Here is a 24,157-nt window from a genome sequence, read left to right as displayed (position 1 = left end):
TGTTAAACCGATCTAGAATAATCGCAGCTAATTATTCACGGCCCAAAAGTATTCCCCTGACTGGCAAATATCCCAGATATGTGTGCTCGTATCTGTATCTGTATGAATACAAATTTTATGCGCATATATTTGCGTCAAGTGACAAATGCCAGACAAAAGCGGGGCGACGTAAGAGAGAGCTCGGAGATGTGTCAGACTGTACTGATAGGCATCATAAATAATGTGGGGCATATCAATTGCTCCATAATAAATTTATAAGCGAATCCCAAGAGCCGGAGTAAGCAAATTCAGGAAGTCCTTCTGCCCAAGAAAACCTCTGGAATTCCGCTCATTTCAGTTCGAAGAGAAGATGCTGAAAATGGATTACGATAGAGGTATGAGAAATTGCTGGCCCAAGAAAATGAAAAGTAAGAAAACCAAAGGCCAGAAAGGGAAAAAGTTAGTTACAAATTTGTTTAAGAAATAGAAAAAAGAAATACAAACGGGACAAAATAAAGACGTAGAGAAATAAATACGACGGCCAGCAGGTTAAGGCGCACAAGTAAATCAAAACAATTCAAATCGAGTCCAAGGACAAGTATAGGAAATACGAGTGCCATTAATCCGCAAATCCGTTTCAACCCAATAAGCGAAATCCATTCAGGGAACGCACACACAAAAAATAAGAGGAGCGCCACGGAAATCCCAAAAGGCAGCATCAACAGTCGCTGCGGAAATACTTTAACCCAAGCAGAGCAATGACAATACGAGTAATAACGAGTAAACCTGAACCGAGCAGCATCGTTTTGGGATAGAATGGGAAATGTTCGCTGTGGTGAAGCGCCAGTAAATCTCAATTTATCATTTCCTTTGGTGGGGTGCCGCAAATTGCAGAGCTTAGGAAATTCTTTGCGCGTCTGTTTAAAAGGCATTTTATCAGAGCCTCTGCACAGACATTAGTCGCACGGGCACGGACACAGAGACACACAGACACACAAATACAGATGTGGCATTAATGGTCGCTGTCGCTGTCCCTAGCCCTCACGCACAGTGGTATGCATAATGTCAGCAGTGGCGCCGACATTCTTCACTCTGAAGTCAGACAAAATATATTAAATAATATTCGGGCACGCATCTGGGACGTTTAGCTTTGGCCGGCACTTTAATGCGACCCGAGTGTCCACTTTTTTATGCATTTAGTTCGTGTATAAATGCCGCACCTCTCCCTTCCTTTTTTCTCACATTTGTGGGCAAGGCCATTGCCAACGGAAAAGTATTTTTAGACCAGACCAATCCTCCTCTCCTATGCCGAAAATTGATATTAATGCGTTGGGACCGACGTGGCGTATACGTGTTATTGATATAGCTTCCTGTGTGGCACGGCGAACCAAATGGGCTGTGAACGTTCTGCTAAATTTGAATTTTAATGTTTTTGACTTGTTAAATTTAATGTCTTTTCCTTCTATGTGTTTGTGTGTTGGTGTGAAAATACTTTATAGCCAATGATTTTCCGTTCTATGACTTTATCAGCGCAGTTGAAAGAAACTGGGAATTGCCTAGAATCGAATTACCCTTCCCCATCTAACCATCCACATTCTAAACAAACAGCTCATCGCAGAGGCACACCTCAGAGCGGGAATTGCGCTAATTACACTGACAAAAGCCACGCACATCATCAACACGGACAGCGACACGACAACACAAGACAAGACACGACACGACACGCCAGACCCCCTCTACAGAGGCCCAGACGGGCGTTGGGGCGACGACGCAACAAATACGGCTTTGACCACACCCTCAGAAGAAAAGCCAAAGCAAACAGTGTGCGTATATCAGGTGGAAATCATTTCATTTTCAATAAATCAAATTGACTCCTGTCGGTGGCAAGTAGAACAACGTATTTACTCTCAATTAGTTCAACATTTACTCTTAATTAGTTCAACATTAGCCAGACATTCCCCACAGCAAACAAGTTGTGCTGGTGGCATCATGAAAGCAGAATGGGAGAGGGACACGCCTTATAAAGTTCCATTTTGTAATTGAAAACGCTTTCAAATTGGCTCAAGACTAGGCAAAAATTTAATTAAAATTATGCAAATGCCAGTGACATTTCTGTTCTTTGTATGAAATCTGCTCTTGATTAACTTAAATGGGGTAATAGTAAGAGGATGGCAAAGCATATGGAAATGGTTACAAAACTACGTGTAATTTACCGCCAGTAACAGCTGACTGACTCCCATAATAAAGGATATTATTTCTATGTGTAGTAATCTTGGTTGAAGGCACCTATTTACCTAAATGATTCCCTTTCTGTCGAGATGGCGCAACAGCAACTTTCCACTTTCCCTGCAGAGCATCTCTTTGTCTCAATTGCCTCTCATTCACACGACCCGGCTACGTCTGCCTGTATGATTTAATTGCCTGTCTAGAGGGGCAACAACAATAGGCAAGGCGAAGCAAAGAGACTGGCTGGGACTTATTTGCATTTCACATTAGGCGGAGGCGGCTGAAAGCGGCTTTCGAGAGCTTAGCATGTTCTAACCATCTCCACTCCTGCCCTGTTTATTTGGGCGTAGGTCGCCCACGCATGTTCTGATATCTTTATTCGTAATTTATACTCGTATCCTGCCGGGCCTATCCTCAATTGTCAGGTAATTGCGCCTGGGCGTGGTTCCCCGTCGTTCAGCGAGTCCATAAAGATAGGAAATTAACAACGTCATCAGCATTTCCTAATTAGTTGACAGGCTACAAAAAATCCGAGTTGAGCTAACTCAGCGCTCGGCTCGGCCATTTGCGGATTTATGTTTTCAATTTATTTTCAGTTGCAGCTAAAAGGAAAACTCGTAAAATGGCGGGAATGGTGGGGAGGACTGGAGAGTAGAGTGGAGTGGAGAGCAGCCTACGTGTTTGTAATATGAAATACATTTTTTGTTTGCCCAAAAAGTGGAGGCTGTTTTATGGTTGATTTGGGTTACGCCCCGATTTTCTTTAGTTCGTTTTTATGTTTTGTGTGTTCTCCTGCTGTTCTGCTCCCTTTTATGCCACTGCGGCGGCATATCAAAACGTTGCAGAGAGAGATCTCAAAAGTTTAGTGCTTATAGTAAGCTCAATCCCAAGGGCACAGAGAAATGGGAATGTCTGGTAAATATTTATAGAAAACCACTCAAGAAATGGTAAATTCTCAAGAAGTTGTTCAACTGTAGGCAGCACGAGAGCCCACAGAAATGTCTCGAAAACTTTCCGCAAATTTGCGTACATTATTTTCCATGGAATCTTCCTTGAGATTGCTTCCACCTTTGCAACATCAAAAGTATTCATCAAGTACTAATTAGCCGGGGCAACTTGGGTGGGAACTCCTTTTTAACATTACCATGAACTTTCTCAGCTGCGAAAGAAAATTGTTTCTGCGTAGGGAATTAAAATACGCCAACGCATGTATACAAAATGTATTTTGCCAAATTAAAAGGAACATCCGAACCAACAAAAATACTGGCAGGGAAAGCTGGAGCAGCAGCAGGAAAATTGCCAAGCAATAATCATAATTTGTGGCATTAAGAGGGCGGAAGTTTCTGGGTAACTTTGCACTTTTTCCCGCAACAAAACCCAACCCGAACCACCATTGATAAAGTGTCGCTAAACAATTTATCAGCACCACCCCCGGGCAACTGGGGACCAAAACAAGGGGCATGAGCAGTTAGCGGTGCGGAAATGGCAGCTAAATAAACCTCTCCGCTCTGCTGCTGCCACTGCGACTGGCTCTGGCAAGGGCAGGACTGCACCTGCCACAGGGGAAACCACGTTACGGTAATTTATGAGTCATTCCGTGGAAATGCTGTGCGCTCTCAGCTCGGCATCGTCGCTTGTTCATACAATTTTCGTTCTATCAACAAAAAGCAAATAACCGCAAAAAACTTATGAAAAAGGAAAAATGAAATTTCGCGGTTCAGTCTCTCTCGTTTCGAGCTTTGCAAATGGCCCTAACTAAACTGAACTTTTGACTCTTGTGAAGCGAGAAAAAAAGTTTCTGAACTTATTCTGGGTTATTTTTAAATGAGTAAAACTTAAAATAAATAAAAATATTACATTTGAAATTACTGTTTTCTTAAGAGAGAGTAATAACCACATTTCCATAAACGTATAGTAAATTCAATTACTGCCAGAGAATTCCCTGTCGGATGTCTGCTAAACAAGATCCACTTATGTTAACGTATGCTCATTATTTTATATTATATTATGCTTCACCTTATTCTCTCTGTGTTTTCCACGCAGACCGCATTAAAAGCTTTTCTTCGCAACCGAATAAACGACATCGTCACATTACTCTCACATACATACATACACACATACGAATGTATGTAAGTCATAATCACGAATTGCGCCCCAAAAAGAACGCAATGGAATTTGTATTGTGATGTTGCGTATATCGTATATCGCCCAGCCATAAAATTATATTCGGGCTACGATTATTAGATAACATAAACGGGAACATGAACTGCGATAATGTGCATTAGGAAAATCTTGGCCTCTGGCCGAGCCTCGCCTCAAGGCAAACAGCGGCCATCAACGTGGCTGCCTACTTAACTAAGTTAAGAATCTTACACAAATTTGCCATGGTCACATCAAATTCTTGCGGATGTAGTGAAGTGTAATGGAGTGCAGTGTAATCTATATTTATAGATAGGTATATATGTACATGTATATGTATATGCGTGTATAGGGCAACAATTTATATTTGCGACACCATTAAGCACAGAGCGGCGTGGGGGTAAGTGCGAGCAACTGGGTTAAAGAAGTGCTCACAGCATGTTGATCTAATAAATAATAATGAATCCCATGGACAAGGGATTACGTTAAATTCTCCCACACACACACACACACACACATACACAGCGCACAGTACACAGACACACACACACATACACACAAAGAGAGGATGTTGAATAGATTTAGTTATGAATGTACAAATGTATGGCGTATTAAGGATTAGTTCAGGAAGTTGAAAGCGCCCCAGCCTTACCTTCGTCCTCGTCGTCGACGTCATCGAGTTCCGTGATTGCCGCCTTATCGAATGGACGATCAATGCCATTTGTTGCTTCGGATGAGGCGCCTCCGCCTCCACCACTGCCGCCGACGTTCGGCGCCTTGGCATCACCATTGGAGGTAATTGAATTTGATTTGGCGTGATTTGTATGATTGTTTGAGGACTTTGCGGAGGACTGGAGACCTACGTTCTCCATTTGCGGAGCACTCGGCTCCGGCTCCCCATTGCTGACCGCGTCGATGGCGGCGCCATCCTTCGTCTTCAGCTCCTGGCTGGTGTTGCAGCCCATTATATTTGATTTGATTTTAAGTCACTTGTATTGGTGGGGTGGTCTCTATAATTCCAGTTGGCCTAGGTTACCAATTGCCTTTTGTTTAATCAATTGCTCACACAAGCGCGCACACACTCACACACACACACACATACACAGTCGCACACACACACACAAGTTTATAAGCTATACTTGTTGTTTGTATTTATTTATTTTTTGTATTTATTTGGGCAATCAGCTCACGAGTAGAAACCTTTTTGCATAAAATTGTTAGAAAAATATGGCGTGGATTTTTTCAAATTTATTTTCAATATTTTGAATGTCTATAAAAGCAGTTAGAAAAAGGTACACAACCACAGATTACCAGCCAGGGACTTGCTAAACGGAAACGGAAACCAGACTCGCTCACAGACTCGCTGACTGACTCACTGACTGTCTCTGGCACAAGCTCAGGCACAACTGACAAAGCCCAGCGACGCGTCAACACTAAGAATGGCCAGGACCCTGAATGCCCGCCATCCTGCAGGAGCAGCAGCAACTCCGAGCTCAACAAACGCTTTGCGGCAGTCAACGACACTCAAAACCAGGCGAGAGAGAGAGCGTGCCCGAGAGAGCTCTCACAGTGCTCTCTCTCTCTCTCAGACAGTGGGGCCACAGTGGGCAAAGCTTATACAAATAGAGTCGCTGGCTTTACGTACGGATTTCCAATTATCGCGCATACGAGAGACTGACTGTCTATTTAATACATATGTATAAATGGATGTCTCTTTGTTCCTGCTGTAGACTGTTCGAAAAACTTCAGTTTTCTTCTTACATTCAACCACTGTGCAGGCTACAAAATTACCAAATCTGAGAGCAGGCGAGTGAGCAAAAGAGAGAGCACTGCTGCTCTGACTGCTGCTTTGGCTGCAAAACTTTTTCGCAAATAAACAAACCGACCGCCAAAGCCGACAGTCGACAGAGGCACACAGATACACACACACAGCACCCTAAGAGTGGGCCACAAAATCCGTTGCGGCAGCAACAGAATCCGCAGCAGCCGGGGCATTGTCAAAGGCAATGGCATCATCATCATGGCAGAAGCTACGGTCACACTCCCACTCCCACACCCACTCCCAATGCCACTCCGGCAACACACAGACAGTTACGTGCAGCCAGCCGTGTGGCCAGCCGTGAAAAGCCGTGAATGGTTGAAGGAAGAACCCGGACCCGGACCATGGCAAATAAAATACAATACTACAAAAGGGGAGACCTCATCCATAAAGATATCAATGAATGCGTTCTTGTGTTGCTTCTTGGCTTCTCATTTGGCCAGAAAGCAATTCATAAAACTAACTGTTTTCCCTCTATCTGCCTCTCCCTCTCCTTCCTCTGCTGCTGTTTCTCAGCTGCCACTAGCTATCTTCTTTCCTCTTCTCTGGCTTGGCGTGTGTTTATTTTTGGCTGCGCCTGTTTCGGCTTTTAGGAAGTTGGCTCTTCGACTCGAATCTTGCACAGAAATGCTGACTTTCAGTCTGTCTGTTCCGTCGGTCTGAGGGTTTCTGAGGCACTAGCAAATGAATTGGTAAGCCTGTATTGTGGTTGGTTTCGTTCCATTCCTCTCTATCTACTTCCCTATTCTGTCCATCCTTATCCCTATCTCCCTATCTTTTTCCCTATCCCAGGCCTCCTTTATGGCTGCTCTAAGCACACAGGGTGCCGTGGCCATTAAGGAAAGTGCGTTCCGGCTAGTTGAAGTGGAGGCCGACGAGCACACTCGTATGTAAATATAATACATATGTAACCTTCATGCGTATTTTTAATCAAAAATGGAGCCCAGGTTAGCCCACATATGCAAATGTTCTTTTACATATTAAATGCGGCACAAAATTTAATTCGAAATTCAGCGGAGAACACCCTGTATGGAAATGGAAATATTTGCCAATTACAGCTGCATTTTTTAAAGTGAAAAATATATGTAATGACACAAACACAAAAAATGAAAAAATAATGAAAATTAATCTCTATATATACATTAAAAATAATAAAAATGGTTAAAAGGTTGATTTAAAGCTGATTTAAGCTGAAACTTATAGAAAAAATGGGTGTGGTAAATGCTTTAAAATTTCTCAGATTTCAAAGCATATCAAGTAGAAAGCACTTGGGAAAACTTGTGGTAATCTTCTTCAAATTTTCGTTTAATCTTCCTTAACTATCTAAAGCAAGAGCCTAGACAGAAAGGCCAGCAATTAAGTGTGAAGAGCCAGGAAACAGCTGCGGCTCTCTTGTGCTCTGCTGCACGAGTAGTTGCACTCAGATAAGAGGCAGCAACAACAACGATCCGAACAAGAGACGGCAGCAACTGTCGTGCTTTACCACAGAACTGGAGACAGCCTTGAAAAGCGTGAATGTGCGCACCCAAAACATGTCAAGGCAGGCTCCGAAAAACATGGTGTGAAAACGCATGGGCCACAAATTCCAACTTGTTCTTGACTGACTGGCAATCCCTGTCTGTCGGTCTGCGGGGACTTGAAGCATTTCCCCATGATGTCAAAAACGCGTGCGACACATAAACCCTTTTTTGGGGGGGGGGCAGGCGTGCTGATAAGATGACTGACAACTCGAGACAAGAGCGATGGATGGGCTGGCAGAGTGTCTAGAGGAAAGATCTTGGTACCCAAAACTTTGCGCATCATTTGCCGGCGCAAATGCCAAGTCATTATTCTCCACAAAGAATATAAATAGCTTTGTTTTTAGATGAAATTTCAGGCTTTTCGATTTTTCTCAATGCCTTTGTGTAAAATTACGTATACGCCACGCTGCCCTGTCCTGTCCTGCCCTGAGCTCTGGCACTAAACACCTAAACAGCATCGAATGGCATGCCTGCCCTTTGCTCTGTCCATTCAAACACCCTCTCATTTACCGCCGGCTGACTTTGGGTATATTTTATTTCTTTTTTGTTGTTGTACGAGTATGCTCCTGGGATGTCTGCCAACTGGAAAGTTTTTCACGTCCGTTTCATTTTTTTTTTCCTGTCCGAAGTCTGAAGTTCAGCGGTCCGCAACAATTTTCAGGTCTACTAGAAGTACTCACAATAAATTTAAAATGAACATTGAAGAGACTCAACTTTAAGATGTATGTATGTAGTTTATTTTAAGGTGCTCGCTAATAGCAAAATATTCTAAGAAATTATATAATTTTGTTTGTATTTGTTCTGATTTCTAAGTAGAGTATCTTGTCAACTATTTAATTTATCTCTTGAAAATTTTCTGATTCTGTTGTCTTCAGATTTTGATTATTATTTGTCTTTGTTCTTCTTTGTTTATTTGACAACAGTGTCCTGTCCTATCCTGACACATTTCTGCCTCATTATTTATTTGACTTCCGACCTTTGACATTTATCTATGTATGTATGTACTTCCCTCATATCTGATGTCATTTTGCACACATTAACCTGTGCGATACAACAATTCGTTTTGTCACCATCATTTGTTGTCGAGTTCATCTGACGGGCTGATTTGTGTGTTTCCCCTTGGCAGAATACACGGAAACTCGCTAAGGATAATTGAATTAGTCGGGACACGATACATTTACGGATAGGATATTTGGTGAACTGTTTCTGTGGTATGCCAATTAATCATACGCCCTACTGGACGTGCGAGTCAAAAAGGCGCTGAACTGAAATATTCGTTGTGTGTGATTTAATTAATGATGGTAAACCATTCAATTTAGGGCGAGTTTCCCCTCGAATTCGTTTGGCTTTAGGAAAAGTGTTGCATATTGCATGGATGGCAGCAGCATTCATTGCCCATACTCTCATACCCATGCAATTGCTAGCCGGCGCCTGTCGCTCTGGCTGCATGCCAAGCCAATATTAACCGGCAATATGAGCAGACAATAGATGGCTAAGGGGATAAGGGCTATCTCTCTGTGTCTGGGAGGCATAACAGATGGGGTTGGGCATATGGATGCATGAGGGGGCGTGACAGACAGGCAGACAAGCGGCAAACCAAAAAATGACAGTTCGTATGTCAGAAGTGCTCAATGTTGACTTTAAAATCACATTCAAGAGTTCTCTGCTCTATGCATAGACGACACACACACACACAGCACACATGGAAATTGCCAGTTCAATTACACGACTGGGGCGTTGCATGCCACGACTGCAGACTGCCACACCTCCTTCAGTCAGCTCCACAACTATAGCTCCCCCACACACACACACCCACACACATGTTTATTGAAAGGTTACATGAATGACACACACGCCACAGAAATTGAGGCAGAAACTGAAGTACCCATCCACACAGACAGCGAAATCGACATCGACCGACCCGGGGCAGGCCATTTGCATTGGCTGCCTGTATCCTTTTGGTTTCGTTTTTCCCCCCCTAGCTTTTCAATGCATTAAGTGAATGTATCTGATATACAGTCGCACACATATCACATATGTATGTGACATGACAATGGGCATGCATTTAGGTGCACGAACATGCCGGAGACGAGCATCGGGCAAACGAGAAGCAAGCAGCAGCCTGCTGCCAATTGCAACAGACGCCGCTGTCTGGCAGCTCGTTACGTGCCGTCAGGATATTCCACCACGCCTCACTCTTGGTTTATCCCCTTAAAGAGCTACGCCCCATTTGGTTGACTTTAAAATACATACACATAAGTACATTAGGATTGCGCTTATTTGTATGGACCAAAAAAATGTTTCGGAAATTAAGGTCTCAAATTCCAAGAACAGCTTGCTGTGTTAACGCACGGAAGCAGCATCATATTTCGATTTATACTCGCCTCGTCGAAAATATTGTTCTGTTATCGCACGGCAGCAGCACCATGCAGCGTTCCCCCCCCATTCAGCACCCCAGCGACCTTAGACCTGAACCTGCATTTAAGCCGCATTTTCCATCAGCTTATTGCACACATGGCCAGCCATAATTGCACTATTCGCTGTACAACTAAAGACAATGCTGCAGAAACGCATAGTCTCTGACACTAACAAAAGGATGTATGCAGTCATTGCATATCAACGTCCAGAGAACGAAACGCAACCCCAGTGTCCATACATACATACATACATATGTATGTATATACATTTGCCTGGTCATTGACTAGATGGTCCTTTTTTGGCACGTTTCCTGATTTGCTTGATGGATGATTTTTTGGAAATTGATTGGTGTTGGAACTTTGATAACTTTGCAAAGATTGGAGAGGTCCTTCACGAGTCAGTCGCATGCTAAAAATGAAAAGGAAAGCCTTAAATTTAATAGGTTAATCAAAGACATAACCAAACCCAAAATTCACAACACTTCTCCGGACTTCAGTCCAACAATCACTTATCTCTCACCCAAAATATCCTAAATAATGTTCCAATACATTAAAAATGTATTACAAACTCAATTTTACAAGCGGGCATTTTTTTTAGCGTTATGGTCGCCCATAAACTTATTTTCTAAACAATTTAACGAGTGCCAATAAAAGACTCGGACCCAAAAGAACAAGGAACTTGGCCGCAATAAATCCGAATGTTTCGGGGTTTTACGGTTGTAATTCGACACCTCCACCTCCAACGGACTACCCCATTCACACACAATACGTGACCTGGCCGCGTTTTTAATTAACAATTACGTACAGCAGGAGAGGCAAGCCCTAGCCCCAGGAACACGTGTCCCGAACTGTATGTAGGTTTCTGTGTGTGGGTGAGCTGTAGGGTTTCTGAAATTAAGATAATAGCTAGAAAATTACAAAGAGCACTCACTGGGGACGGGGACCCATAGTAACTTAAGCCCCAATCCAAATCAGAATGAATGGCAACCATTCGGCTGTGTGAGGGCAAGGGTACACCTAGAGTACGCCCATCGGAGCTACAAAATTCACAACAGCAACAAAAACAAACAAACCCTGGGCGCACCTTCAGCGCATGACGCAGCCTGAAACCATCGTTTCAAACTGAAAACCCTACGACATGCATTTTAATTACGTTGTTTTTTTTCACCTTAACGTGTTGAAATACCATAAAAGCCAACACCAACAACAATACATATTGGCCAACAACAGCAAAGCCATGAAAAGCTTCTCAAAGGCAAACTGAAAACAGAGGTCATGGGTAGAGTAAAGGCAAAGGCAACGTGGATGCCCTTTCTAGCAAAGGATTCGGATATAATCCCATTCAATTAAGAAGACTCTCTCGATCACAAGATTACCCACAGAGCGTTCGAAATATACTGATTATAATTATAGCAATGGAAACGTTACAGCTTAGAGTATATTTCCGGTAGGATTAGTACAATTTGCAAGAACATACCATGCTCTTTGGACAACTCAAATTCCTGGGGCCAAAGGTGTGGAAAAGCTAACGCCAGCACCTGCTACTCGCCTAGAGTGTGGGTGCGTGTTCATATTCCCTCTTCTGTTGCTCTTTCTGTTTGTCCAGTTCCGGGCTGCCGCGGTGTTGGGTCAACTTTGGTCAGTGATAAAAAGCGAAACGATAATTTCTTTATACGAAGCGTGTGTTCGTGTGTGGGTGGCGGTAAAGTGAGCATTGACATGCAAATTTCCATTTAGTGGAAAAGCTTTTTGACGGCACGAAATGCCCAAAAAGGCAATGGACTTACATTAGTAGTAGAAGAACATATGTAGACCAGGCCATGTGAAGGTCACAGTTGAGTTTTATGTGCAGCTGCTGCAACTGAACTTTATTCCTAGTTGGTAGCAACTCAATTACATTGTGTTCCGGGGCTTAGAGGCGTTGCTTGGTAGCTCCAGGCTACAGCCCAGCGTGTGGTGTGCCCCTGATGAAACTCCGTGGTGGTAATGTTGCTAATCTGACGTTCCTTCAGGTAGTCCAGTATCTTGGGCACGTTGGCCTTAACACCCAGCATGCTGGTGAAGATGCTGCAAATGTCAACGTAAATTCAATTTAAGCAACTTATCCCTAATCAAGATTGACTCACAGCACGCGCTGCTGGTTAAGCTGGCTCTCCTCAATGATGCGCTGAACGAACTGCACCTCGCCCCCCTCACAAGTCAGCTCCTCGGCGCTGCCTGTGCGCACGTTGTTGGGCGCTGGCCGTCTCTGGGGATTGCGAGTATTGCCCCCGAACGGATTGGGGGAGTTTGAGTCGAAGAAGGGTGGATTACACAGGCAAAAGTGAAATTCCTTCTTCAGTTTCTCCGACTCGAAATAGCTCTTGAAGATGTTGGACTTATCTGGCTGGGCATAGACTTCAATACGGTCTTCTAGGTTGTTTCGCTTGACATTCTGCCGTGCATAGTCAATGTTTTGTTGCTTCGACTCAAGGGCCAGCATGTTCCAGCCGTTCTTTTTGGCGCCAAGCAACGAGTAAATGCAAGAGGAGCCACAACCTGCGGAAAGTTGTTAATGAATACATTGCTAATGATGAGTACAAAACTTGCCAATATCAATGCCGCTCACAGTCTCTAAGCTGAGCGGCTGCAGCATATCCTCCAGCCAGAGGACGTAGTTCAAACGCAGGGCCAAAGTGGGCACCAAGCTGCCGGGTGCAAAATCCACATTTAATTCAAAATATTCTTTAAGCAGCATCTTCGTCAGTTCGCGCAAGGTCTTTTCATTGCGAAAATTAACCGACACTTTGCCATTTAGTTCCTGTTTAAAGAGAATTTGCATTAAAATTCTGCTGTTTGTGGCTGGCTGTGGCTGTATCAAGTAGATGCCACTTACCAATTCACAGACTTGTCTGAAATCCCTGTGCTTGATGGCCAGCTTGGTGTAGTCGGGCGGCACACGCAGAATATTGCGCGGATGCATAGCATACTTGTCTTTTTTATTGCTAACCATTTGATTTGTTTAGTTTCGTTAATTTGCAAAATGCCGCGAAACTGTAACAGCTGATTGGCGTTTGGCTGCAAAACCATCGATAGTCCTTCAGTCGATGGTTTAAAATACCGATATATCGGCGATTGTATATTTGTATATACTAGTATAATACGCAAACGGAGCTGCGCAGCCGCAACATGTCTTGGCCTGGAAAATTGTTAATTACGTTTGAAAACTTCACCGCTGGCTTACCAGCCTTGACAAATGACAAAAGTGCAACAAGTACAACGCCCTGCCCCAGCTCCTGTGATTGTCAATGTAAATGTTGTCGGGGATTCAGCCAAAAATACGTTGCCTTCAATGGCGAACCTGTTACGTCCCCCTCCATTGCCGGTGATGTCCAGAAAATGATGCGGTTCAGCACAGTGGATATGATGCTGCTGCTACAATCCGCACAAACGTGCGACAATTTCTGGACAAATAATTTCTACAAGGCCAATCTTCATGAGGATTATAAGGTGATTGGTGATGCATTTACATCGAGACGGAGGCAGGTGGATCTTAGCAAGCTAGTGGGGATTATGGACACCATTACAACTGGTTATCGACGCGCTGTAGGTCTTCTATGTGGGGCCGAGGCACATGGAGCGCTCCGACCAAGAGCTGTGGCCCCATCCTATCCGGGACTGCGATGCGGCTGCCTGGACTGTGAGAAATGGCCCTGGCGAACCCTCCAGCAGGTGGAAGCGCATCAGCGTGTGCACAACATGAGCGACAACTGGCACTGTCGGATCTGCTATCGGAGCTACTACCTTCAACACATGCTCTCCTCCCACATGAAAAGGAACGTGAGGCGCGGCGCCTTCGGACAACTTATGGAAAATGAAACCTACAAACAGCTGTTGGAGGACCAAAGGCAACAGGAAGTGGAATTGAACCAGTCGCCTGCTAAGGTCCAGGAGATGATTATCAGCATACCCATACCCCAGGGCGTCCACCTCGACTTTTTCAAGGAACTGAGAGTGGGGCCATTGAAACGTAAACGTTGCCCTCTCAGCAAATGTCCGCGATGTAATCACGAGTATAATTTTCCTTTCAGTCATCAGTTGCACATGCGCCGTCATCAAGAACAGTCCATGGACACCACCAGGTCGTGCCCCACCTGTAGGCGGTCGTTCCGTACCCGTCTCTGTCTTCTGAAGCATCAGAAAAGAGTTCGCATTGCCTGTCGTCTGCGATACCGGCCCTTCAAGTGTCGCAGCTGCCGCTGGAGATTTCAAATATGGTCTGCCCTGAGGGCTCATGTGTCCCGGCTGCATCAGCGAAGGAAGCCATGTCTGATATGCCAAATGCCCACAGTGAGTCGATGTTGCTGCGCTCACTCTGCCCAAGAGTGCCGTGAGGCCATTAAGAAGCATCGAGAGAAGCTGCGCCTGCAGCGTGGACCACCGAAGGTGAACAGAAAGCAACCCAAGCCGGTTTGCAGCATCTGCTCCCAAGAGTTGGGCAACAACTTCCTTCTAAAGGAGCACATGAACAAAAAACATCTACACCGGAGGGAGTTTTCGTGCGAAATCTGTGGATTGGCCTTCTACAGCCAGGGCTTGATGCAAGTCCACCGGAAAGCGGTCCATCTAATGACGAAGAAAATCCACTGCGAGGTCTGTGATCTCACCATCAAGGATAAGAGCAATTATAAGCGTCACTGCCAGAGCCAGAGGCACCTGGATCAGTTGGCCCAAGTTGCGATGGATCGGGGCGAAACTCTAGAGGTGAAGCCTTTCAAAGGCCGAAGATCAGTTCCAGTACACTGTGAGCCGTGTGGCGTCACCCTCAAAGGCGACATCAATCAGCATTTCCAGACCATCAAGCACAAGCGAAATGTTGCAAAATCAAAAGCAATCAAAGCGGATAGAAAAAATTCCTTGGAACAATCCAACGAGCGACAGGAATCAGTTGGCTCGGAGCCGTGTAGATTCCAGAAACCCGAACAAGTTAACTACTGCGGCACTTGTGATCACACGATTATTGGAACTATGCACAGACACTTAAAATCAAGAAAGCATAGGGATAATTTGATAAGAGATAGAGAGAAAAGAGGAAGCCGTACATGACTGATTAATATTTTTAAACTTCTATAGCTCTTTTTAAATTTAAATCGAAACCGTCAAAATATACCAAAATTAAACCAGATCAATCTGGTATTTTTAAGCAACATGGGGAAAGGAAGTAGCAGCATTGTTGTGCAACTTTGGCACGGAATGAGCAACAATCTGCATACCTTGGGAAAATGGATATTATGGACTTGAGATATTGTTTGTAATTTCAGGCTCCAATTAATGCAGAAACTACTTCTCTGTTCTAAAGATTTTAACAAAGTTTTGCAGCTCACGACTACCAATAATAGGTATCAGAACCGGGATAAATGTATTTATAACACACAAACATGTGCATTAATATGTAAAAAACATGTCAATGTTTCAATGGAGCTTGGAACAAAACATTTAACACCAATTAAAAGAAATAAGGTATACAAAAGTACATACGCATAACTGCCGTAACATTTAGTCAACATTTAAGTTTTATGCTTTGGCCGTTTTTGTTGGAACCTTAATATGTAAACAATCCAATGAAAAAGAGTTCTAAAAACTAATCAATCCTGAACAAAATTTATGTATCTATCGGACAAAATTATTTGTTTACGGCTGAGAGGGCCAACTATCTAGTAATATTAAGCTGAATATCAAAATTGACGAATTTCATATCACGAAAAATCACAGTATGGCAGCCCGCAGCAACTACGAATTGCACGAGCCTGGCAACGCCACAAAACGACGACAAATTCGTTTTATGCTGTTTTTTTTTGAACCTTAATATGTAAATAATCCAATAAAAAGGACTTCTGAAAACTTACCAATCTCTTAAAAAATTTATGTATCTATCGAATAAAATTATTTGTTTAGGGCTGAGAGTCTCAGCTAGCTGGTAATATTAAACGGAATATCAATATCGAGGAATATCAACGTCGAAAGTTTTGAAAAAACAGTCGATACTATCGTGATAGTATCGGGCTGAAATAATTATTAAAAAACCATTGAAACCTTTTAGGAACTTGTCCATTGCAAAAATTAGATGCCACCTGTCGATTTGCTCACAAATGTGTCTTCGTATTTTATAGCAGCCAATCCAAACATATCAAAAGCGCAACGACTGTACCTCGATACTATCATGATAGTCGCAAAACCGTCGATAGTAGAGACTAGCAGTAAACTATCGATACTATCGATAAGGCCCTCGAAGGTTTGACATAGCGTGTTGGCCATCGAAATTACTGAAAAAAGGTTAGTACAGATTAATTTGACAAGTAGTTGCTAGGCCATCGCTTTTCCTCATCATTTTGATCGAAAACGCAAAGTGAACTTGGTGAAAAAGTGAGTTTCAAATTATAGCCTAAAAATTTTCCATGATTTAGAGAAAACCGATTTTTTTGTGTATGTATGTACATGTGTGTCTGTGCGTGCGTAAGTACGTCCTCGTTTCTTCATGGCGAAAAAATCGTGCTGTGAAATCAATAATAGTGAGATAGTAAATGAGTAAATGATTAAAGCAATATTCTTTTCGATGTGTAAAAGGATAAGGCTGCAGGGAATCGAAAATATAAAAGAAACTAAATGAATCACTCGGAAGTAGAAGCACAAAGAAAGTCGTGTGTATGAGTGTGTGTATGTACACATATTCATGCAACAAAATGGCGGAGGTACATCGGAAAATCTCAAATGCTGTTGACGTTGCCTCTAACAGTGTCTTCCCCCTTTGGGATGACCCCGCCACCCCTGGTGGGTGAGTTTGAGTTTTTCGATTTTCCTTCGGCCAGCTTCACTTTGTGTGTCTTCCGTGTGCGCCTCTATCTTCTCGCTTAGATCTGTGAACAAACACTCACACATATGCATGCGATGTGTGTTTGTATTGTTGCACTTTGTTCGCCTTGTTTTCGTCATTGTAAAAATTGAGTGCGCCTTAGAGTGTGGAAGTGGTTGGGGGCGAAGGCCTCTGGGATCGTTTCAAGATTCGAGATATTCCATCTTACAGCCCCCACAGCCAAGAGAGTTTTATAATGTGGGTGTGCCATTTGGTTGGTTTAATATGCACCTCTCAGACCAAGCAAACACTTGTACACGGGGGCCACGCGCTGGAATTGAGGTCAAAATCATCCACAACTGGGTCTTTCGCCGAGGCAGAGGGCCCGAGGCGCGGTCGGGTCGGGGTCGTCGACGCCTCGTTGCAGTGACTCTGGCACGGGGTGGATTTTCACATTGTCCACTTTTTGGGGGGATGTTTAGAAGACATTATTGCAGGCGAAATACTTGCGAGTCGAATATGGATACACATACAAACAGACCCGAGACTAGGCTTAGGGCCAGGGTTGTTCAAGCTGCTTCGACATACATACACACACCCTTACATAGATAGACCTCAATCAATTAAGGCAAGGCAAGAAAATTTAGCTAAATAAACAGAGTGACTCATTTTGCAGTCTGCAATGGGGGAATGTTTACCACTTTGCCGTTGACTAAACACGCTAATCAACGCTCGTCTATGCCTAGTATATATACATATGTGTATCGGCGGGAGCGACTCTGTTTGTTTCTCGGGGTCAAGGCACTTTAATTCGATGGCGCAGAAGACCAGCATCGAGCGAGCGAGCGAGATAGGTAGCAGGCGACCGAACGAGCTCCAAAGCAGAGGCCATAAACCTCCACACAAAGAAAGGACACTGACACTGTGGTGCGCCGTTCTTGCGCATCGGCGGAGGGAAGACACAGCTTCTAGCTAGCAATTTGGCTACTTTTCGTATCTCCCATCCCTCTCGCTCCGTGGGCCGCATTCTTCCAGTTTTCATTGTGGGATATGAGCGTGAGAGCAAACAAAGAAAGCTGGAACAAAGAAGTAGAGAGAGTCACCATATGATTCAAAGCGAGCGAAAGTAATTCACGTTGGTTTAACATATTGTCGATGAGATACATCTAGAAAATATTGATTTTTTCATAATTATTTGTGCACGAGAAGCACAAGACAATAATATCGTTTAATATCACTTTGTGTGCTGAGCAAGTGCTAAAGAGAGAGAGAGAGAGACAGTGAGTGTGTGAGAGAACAGAACAAAGCAACAGAAGCAGTGAAATGAACTTGAATTTATTTAATTTTGCGAGGTTATTTCCATTAAGTATTTCCAGTTTGCATTGACTGTTTTCCCAAATGCAGGTGCAACAGTTATTAGGGGAAAATAATTGTAATTATCTGTATGGGGGAGCTGTCGATTAGTTTTCCTGTACATTTGTGTCACAATAGAACGTGATTTTTTTAGTCTTTCCTATCCCGTCTCCCAAGTCGGTTATAAATTTGTTTTGATTTTGGTTCCCAAATTCTTTCTTTGCTTGAAACAGGACTCCCATATACGCAAGGCAGCCCAAGTGTAACGGAACTGAGCGACTAATCCCCCAGTTACCACGCAGGCCTTAGCTGAAGAAGACTTAAGACGAAGAAGCAACCCAACCGAACGGAAGGAACGCCTCCACTCCACTCCAGTCTCAACGCAACCTACCTACCTACCTACCTTGTCTCTGTGTGCGTGCGCGTGTGTGTTGTTTGATTTGTGTGTGTGTTTCCCGTTTCTGTGTTGAAGGATCAGGCCAGATCCGACCAGGAGGAGCAACCAGCAAGCAGCGGATACCCCAAACGACCGACCACACACTAGACAGAGCTCGCTCCTTGCACCTGTGTCTACAGCTGCAAATTTATATTTCGCCCCGAGTTGATCTAGAAAAATCATCACCATTCCTCTATCAACGTACGACGCCGCTCCCCTTTTGCACTCTTACGACGACAGTCCGCAACGTTGGGAGCACACCAACGGGCACCAGGCAGGCGTCATCATAGATCAGTTTCGGAGCGGTAAAACGATCACCATTGAGGGAGGCACCAGCACCGGTGATACGACGAGCATCGGCGGCGGCAGCGATTTAAGACTGGTAATAACGGCGAACCCCAGCGAGATCGAGCGCAATTACGATCAGCTTACCAATCGTGGTGGCGGCGGAGGCGGTGGCGTTATAGGCGTCAGCTGCGGTGGCCAAACCCCACCGACACCAACGGTCGGGAAAACCCTGCTCAACACCAGTCCCAATCTTTTGCCGATTACCACAGCGACAGATACGTTCAACAATCTTAAGAATCTTGTGAAGATCGACAAGGGCTCAACACCCGCATCGAATCAAGGAGGTGGCAACTATCGCAAGGGCTCGAATAGTTCTATCTACAAGTCCGGCGGCAGCAGTGGCGGTGGAGTATCCCCAGCCATAAGCAATAGCAACGAGGGTTTGGGTGGTAGAAACGGCAGCCGTTCAACTGGTGGCCCAACTGGACACTTTTCCACTGGCTATAGTAAAAATTCCGCCAAAATTCGTCAACACGATAGTGAGGTGAGCCCAAGACCTCGACGATCTTACCAGGGTGACTCGTCGTCGTCGCGTTACTATCAAAAGAATAGTGACATTTTGGGTCAAGGCATCAACAATCAACATCAGCAGCCGCTGGGAAGCTCCGACGGTAGCTACAACGGCTCTGGACGATATTCTTCGAGTGATCAGCAAGGCGGAGCGCATCGTGGTAGTCGCAACTATCACTCCAACTCCGATGGCAGCTATAATCGATCAATAAACTCCAACTCCACCGGCGGTCCTGCTGGCGGAGCAAGCGGCGGAAGTGGTGGCGGCGGCGGCAGTAATTACCGCTCCTCTCGCAACTACGAAAACGGCAATGGAAGCAACGGACAACAGTCGCGTTACGGCAACGGCAACTCCTCGTCCAACTACAACGGAGCCGCATCGAGCTCAATTAACAAGTCATCGTCGTACGGGCATCAGCGTGGTGGCAACGATGGAGTCGTGAGCGGAGTCCGTCGCGAAGAATACCCCAACAACTACCGCGACAGCTACGAAGACTCTCCCTCACATCAACGATACAACAATACTAACAGCCAAGAGCGAAACGGAGGTGCTGGAGGTTCTGGAGCATCAGGCCCTCGATCTGGCTACAATAGGGCCGCCGAGACGGATCGCTACGAACGTGGTTCGGCCTCCAGTCGTCCTACAGGCGTTCGCAACGGAAATGCGCCTGCTCAGGTTTCAGCTTCCACTTCCAATTCTTCGAACATTTCTCTGAACAACTCTGCCAACTCGGCAGCCACTTCTCAGCAATCACAGTCGTCGCAACAGCAACAGCACCAGCAGCAGCACCACCAGCAAATCCAACCGCAACAACAGCAGCAACAGCAATCACAGGCATCAGGAGGAAACAAGGCAAACACTCCGCCGCCAATTACTGGTCGTTGGATACCACCATCGTTGCGTCCACAGCATGGACTTACCCAGAGCGAGAAGAACGATGCCGTGTTCCGGCGCGTGAGGGGAATACTGAACAAGCTAACGCCCGAGAAATTCCAGGAGCTGAGCGATGAACTGCTGCAACTTGACCTCAATTCGATTGTCATTTTGAATGGTGTGATCTTGCTGATCTTTGACAAGGCATTGGATGAGCCCAAGTACTCGTCTATGTACGCACAGCTGTGCAAGCGCCTGTCCGAGGAAGCACCATCGTTTGATAAGGAACCAAACAACTCTTGCACTTTCCTGCGACTGCTGATCGCCGTGTGTCGCGACAAGTTTAACAATCGTCTGAAGCGTGACGAGAACGACAACAGCAGACCACCGCCAGAAAATGAGGCCGACGAGGAGGAACGCCGCCACCTGGCGAAGCAGCGCATGCTCGGCAACGTTAAATTTATTGGGGAGCTCAACAAGCTCGACATGCTGTCGAAGACCGTGTTGCATCAGTGCATCATGGAGCTACTGGACAAGAAGAAGAAGCGTACGGCCGGTGCGCAGGAAATGTGCGAGGACATGGAATGCCTGGCTCAGTTGCTCAAGACTTGCGGCAAGAATCTGGATTCAGAACAGGGCAAAGAGCTGATGAATCAGTACTTCGAGACGTTGGAACGTCGATCAAAGTCAACTGAATATCCACCAAGGATACGCTTCATGCTAAAGGATGTCATCGAGCTGCGACTGAACCATTGGATTCCACGCAAGGTTGGCACCGCCGAGGGACCCGTCCCCATAAAGCAAATACGCTCGGACGACGACTCTATCATTCGCACCCCCTTCCCCAATCGCAATCGCGATATGCGCAACAACGATCGCGATTCCGACAGCTGGATGAATCGATTCCACTTGAATATCCAGCCTGGCTACAATGATATGTTCAGCGGGCTAAGTGTCACCGGAGCCTCGCCCATTGTGTCCCCGTAAGTAGTGACAGAGTCAGACTTGCATTCAAGCTGTTTTCGATGAGGGATTTCGATACTGATTAATAAATAAATTATCTTTCCAGATTCGCGACCAGCTCGAATCGGGACCGGGATCGTGATAATCGCCAGTACAACAATCGCGGCGACCGCAATCGCGACCAGAACGGTGGTGGCGGCAGCGGTGGTGGTGGTGGCGGTAACTACAACAATCGCTACAACAAGCACAACCAGAATGGTGGAGGAAATGGCGGTGGAGGGTCATCCGGTAACCGGGACCGCGACCGTGATGATTCGCGTAGGAACAACGACCGTGACAGGGACCGCAACGATGGACAATATGGCGGTAATCAGCTGCTGGGCAGCAAGGAGCTGGCGCCGCGTTTCAAGCGTAATTTGATCACCACGAACCAGGATGCGGTGGAGAACTTGCAAATGCGCCCGGCGGCCAACTCCTTGCTTTTCCGTGCGGCCAACCAAAATCAGAAGTTCCCAGCCACGTTGCCCATGTCGACGCCACCCAACAACAGCCAGGGCAAGGACCAGGGACAGCTATCCAACTCCCACTATCCGTTGCTGGGCACTCCCACATCCCATCTAATGAATCCAGCACGTCCATCGTCCACCCCGTCTGCGGAATATGCAGACAACAAGACACTGCTTGGTGTTCAGCAGGAGAGGACTCTTAAGGCGACTTCATCATCGCCCAACTTCAGCTCTGGTGACGTTGGCTCGCGGGAGAAACTGAATGAGCAGAACGCAGATGCCCAATCCGCAAAGTCTTCGAACGACGGCAAGGAACAACAACCGAAGAGTGGTTCCGTGGAAAGACCGACAACACCAGCAGGCAATGGCTCGGCCAAGCAGCAGAAGAAGGATAAGTATACCAGCAAGGAGGAGCTGGGCAAGAAGGCCACTATCTACTTCAAGGAGAAGTTCTTCTACGAAGAGGATACCAAGGATGAGGAGCAGACAGAAGTCGAAGCTCCTGCACCAGCTGCAGAGCAGGAGGGCGAAGAACCAACAACCTCCGTCAGATCGGACCGATTCACTGACCTAGTGGAGGGATTCCTCGAGCTGAAACTTCCCGAGAAGTCTCTGAAGGATGTTTGCATTAACTTGCTAATGGATGTGCTGGACCGTGCGAATGATGTCTACTTGGAGCGCGTCGTGCGCTTCTTGCAGACATTGCGCAAACAGTCGAGCATCAAGCCGAACATTATTGTCGAGGTCTTCAAGCAGCTGGTCAATAAGATGAACGAGCGCGAAGCTCTCAATCCGAGGATCACGGCCCTCGTGGCGAATGTCCTGAGCCGGACCGTATGCGAGCCAGCACTGCTGAAGCTGAACGACATAGCCAACTACACAGACAATGGGCAGCACTTCCCGCTATTCCTTTTGGTGTTGCAGCAGCTGCACAAGAGCATTGGCAAGGAGAGCTTGGAGGAAAAGTACCGAGCAAGCAAAATTGATCTGATGAACAGTCTGCCAGAGGTGGATCGAAACAAGGAGAGACTGGCTGAAATACTCGAGGATCGCAATCTTTCCTTCCTTTATCCGTTGCTGAAAGTGCAGGCCGAGATGATGAAGCAGCTGCTAAGCGATCCAAGTCCTCAGAACTTGTACAAGTGGATTAAATCGAATGTGGACAGCAAGTACTACAAGGACCCCGGCTTTATTCAATCCCTCATGACCGTAGTGGTAAAATATATAACCAAGGAGACGACACTGGCCCCCAATCTGGATCCAAAGGAAGCACCGGAGAAGCCGGTTACTCAGAAGGAGCAGCAGATGCTGGAGAACTACAGTCAAATGCTGCAGACCTTCCTTGAACAAACCGAATTGCAACTTATCGCGCTGTATGCCTTGCAGGCGTTCTGCTTTAACGAGAATTTCCCCAAGGGTAAGTCGCTGAAGAATAGACGAATAGACAACACTTTATTTTCCTAACCATTCTGTTTGTTCGCTTTAGGCATGCTGTGTCGCTGGTTCAAATATCTGTACGAGTCAGAAATCATTGAGGAGGAAGCATTCGTCTCGTGGAAGGAGGAGATTTCCGACAAATATCCAGGCAAAGGATCCGCCCTGTTCCAAGTGAACGCCTGGCTGACTTGGCTACAAGAAGCCGAATCCGAGGACGATGAGGATTAAGAAGCACCGCCCCGAATAACAAAAAAAAACAAACAATTACTATTGTATATCACACTAATTTATATTCACAAATTGATTACATGAAAAATAACAAAGAAAACGCCACAAAAAAAAGAAGATAAATTCAGCAGCAGGATGAAAAGGAAAGCTAGGCATCGCGGTTACAGCAAATCTTAGTCAAATTATAGTAGAAGAACCCAGAAGTTAATCAAAATTACTTGATATCCATAAATGCAAACAATTAACAACTTAATATCAACAATACAAATAAAACGCAATAGACGCAAACGTAAAGTATAATTATTCCATGAAATATAAACGCAACCGAAAGTAGTAGATTTAAATTGACATTTCAAGTCACGAACGCATCGCATATATGCAATTTTAATTTATAATTAGTAAATCTTAACTCAACCGGAACTGAGAACTCGTCTATCGAATATTATAATCCCCCCCCATATTTTTTTGTTATCTCTATTCAATGGCCACTCGCACATTTCTCGTTTTTGTATCCATTTTAAGTAGTTCAAATCCAAACAACGCTACAAATATATATGAAAATCCGTAGATGTG

At 45.2% G+C, this 24,157-nt stretch overlaps 4 protein-coding genes across 6 annotated transcripts in view; 2 read left to right on the top strand and 2 right to left on the bottom strand.

The window, feature by feature from the left end:
- Positions 1-5,909, bottom strand: part of LOC111072601 — a 41,067-nt gene extending 35,158 nt beyond the window's left edge. The window contains exon 1 of one of the 2 annotated variants that reach the window (XM_022364577.2): positions 4,997-5,909. In XM_022364577.2, coding sequence (XP_022220269.1) covers positions 4,997-5,309 — 313 coding nt within the window. In that variant the 5' untranslated portion in view covers positions 5,310-5,909. The remainder of the gene's footprint in view (positions 1-4,996) is intronic. The other variant, XM_022364576.2, reaches the window with a different exon arrangement.
- A 6,026-nt stretch (positions 5,910-11,935) lies between these two features.
- Positions 11,936-13,168, bottom strand: LOC111072600 (U6 small nuclear RNA (adenine-(43)-N(6))-methyltransferase). The gene is made up of 4 exons (XM_022364575.1): positions 12,976-13,168; positions 12,690-12,900; positions 12,227-12,638; positions 11,936-12,167 (listed from the first exon to the last, which is right to left on the bottom strand). The coding sequence occupies exons 1-4, from the start codon at positions 13,090-13,092 to the stop codon at positions 11,990-11,992; spliced, it is 918 nt and encodes a 305-aa protein (XP_022220267.1). The 5' UTR covers positions 13,093-13,168; the 3' UTR covers positions 11,936-11,989.
- Positions 13,169-13,248: 80 nt separating this feature from the next.
- On the top strand, positions 13,249-15,258 carry LOC111072599 (zinc finger and BTB domain-containing protein 41). 2 transcript variants are annotated; one of them, XM_022364574.2, is made up of 2 exons: positions 13,249-14,109; positions 14,171-14,360. In XM_022364574.2, exons 1-2 carry the CDS (start codon positions 13,269-13,271, stop codon positions 14,269-14,271), a joined length of 942 nt encoding a protein of 313 aa, XP_022220266.2. In that variant the 5' UTR covers positions 13,249-13,268; the 3' UTR covers positions 14,272-14,360. The 2 variants fall into 2 exon arrangements, with proteins under 2 accessions (XP_022220266.2, XP_022220265.2); XM_022364573.2 differs by having other exon boundaries at positions 13,249-15,258.
- A 1,561-nt stretch (positions 15,259-16,819) lies between these two features.
- On the top strand, positions 16,820-23,872 carry LOC111072597 (eukaryotic translation initiation factor 4 gamma 2). Its single transcript, XM_022364570.2, has 4 exons — positions 16,820-16,911; positions 18,893-21,433; positions 21,520-23,336; positions 23,406-23,872. The coding sequence occupies exons 1-4, from the start codon at positions 16,820-16,822 to the stop codon at positions 23,582-23,584; spliced, it is 4,629 nt and encodes a 1,542-aa protein (XP_022220262.2). The 3' UTR covers positions 23,585-23,872.
- Positions 23,873-24,157: the final 285 nt, after the last annotated feature.

This window comes from Drosophila obscura, unplaced genomic scaffold (assembly GCF_018151105.1).
Source record: "Drosophila obscura isolate BZ-5 IFL unplaced genomic scaffold, ASM1815110v1 contig_186, whole genome shotgun sequence".
Taxonomy (NCBI): Eukaryota; Metazoa; Arthropoda; class Insecta; order Diptera; family Drosophilidae; genus Drosophila; species Drosophila obscura.
The sequence above is the reverse complement of the archived record's forward strand: the minus strand, read 5'-3'. Positions and strand labels throughout refer to the sequence as shown.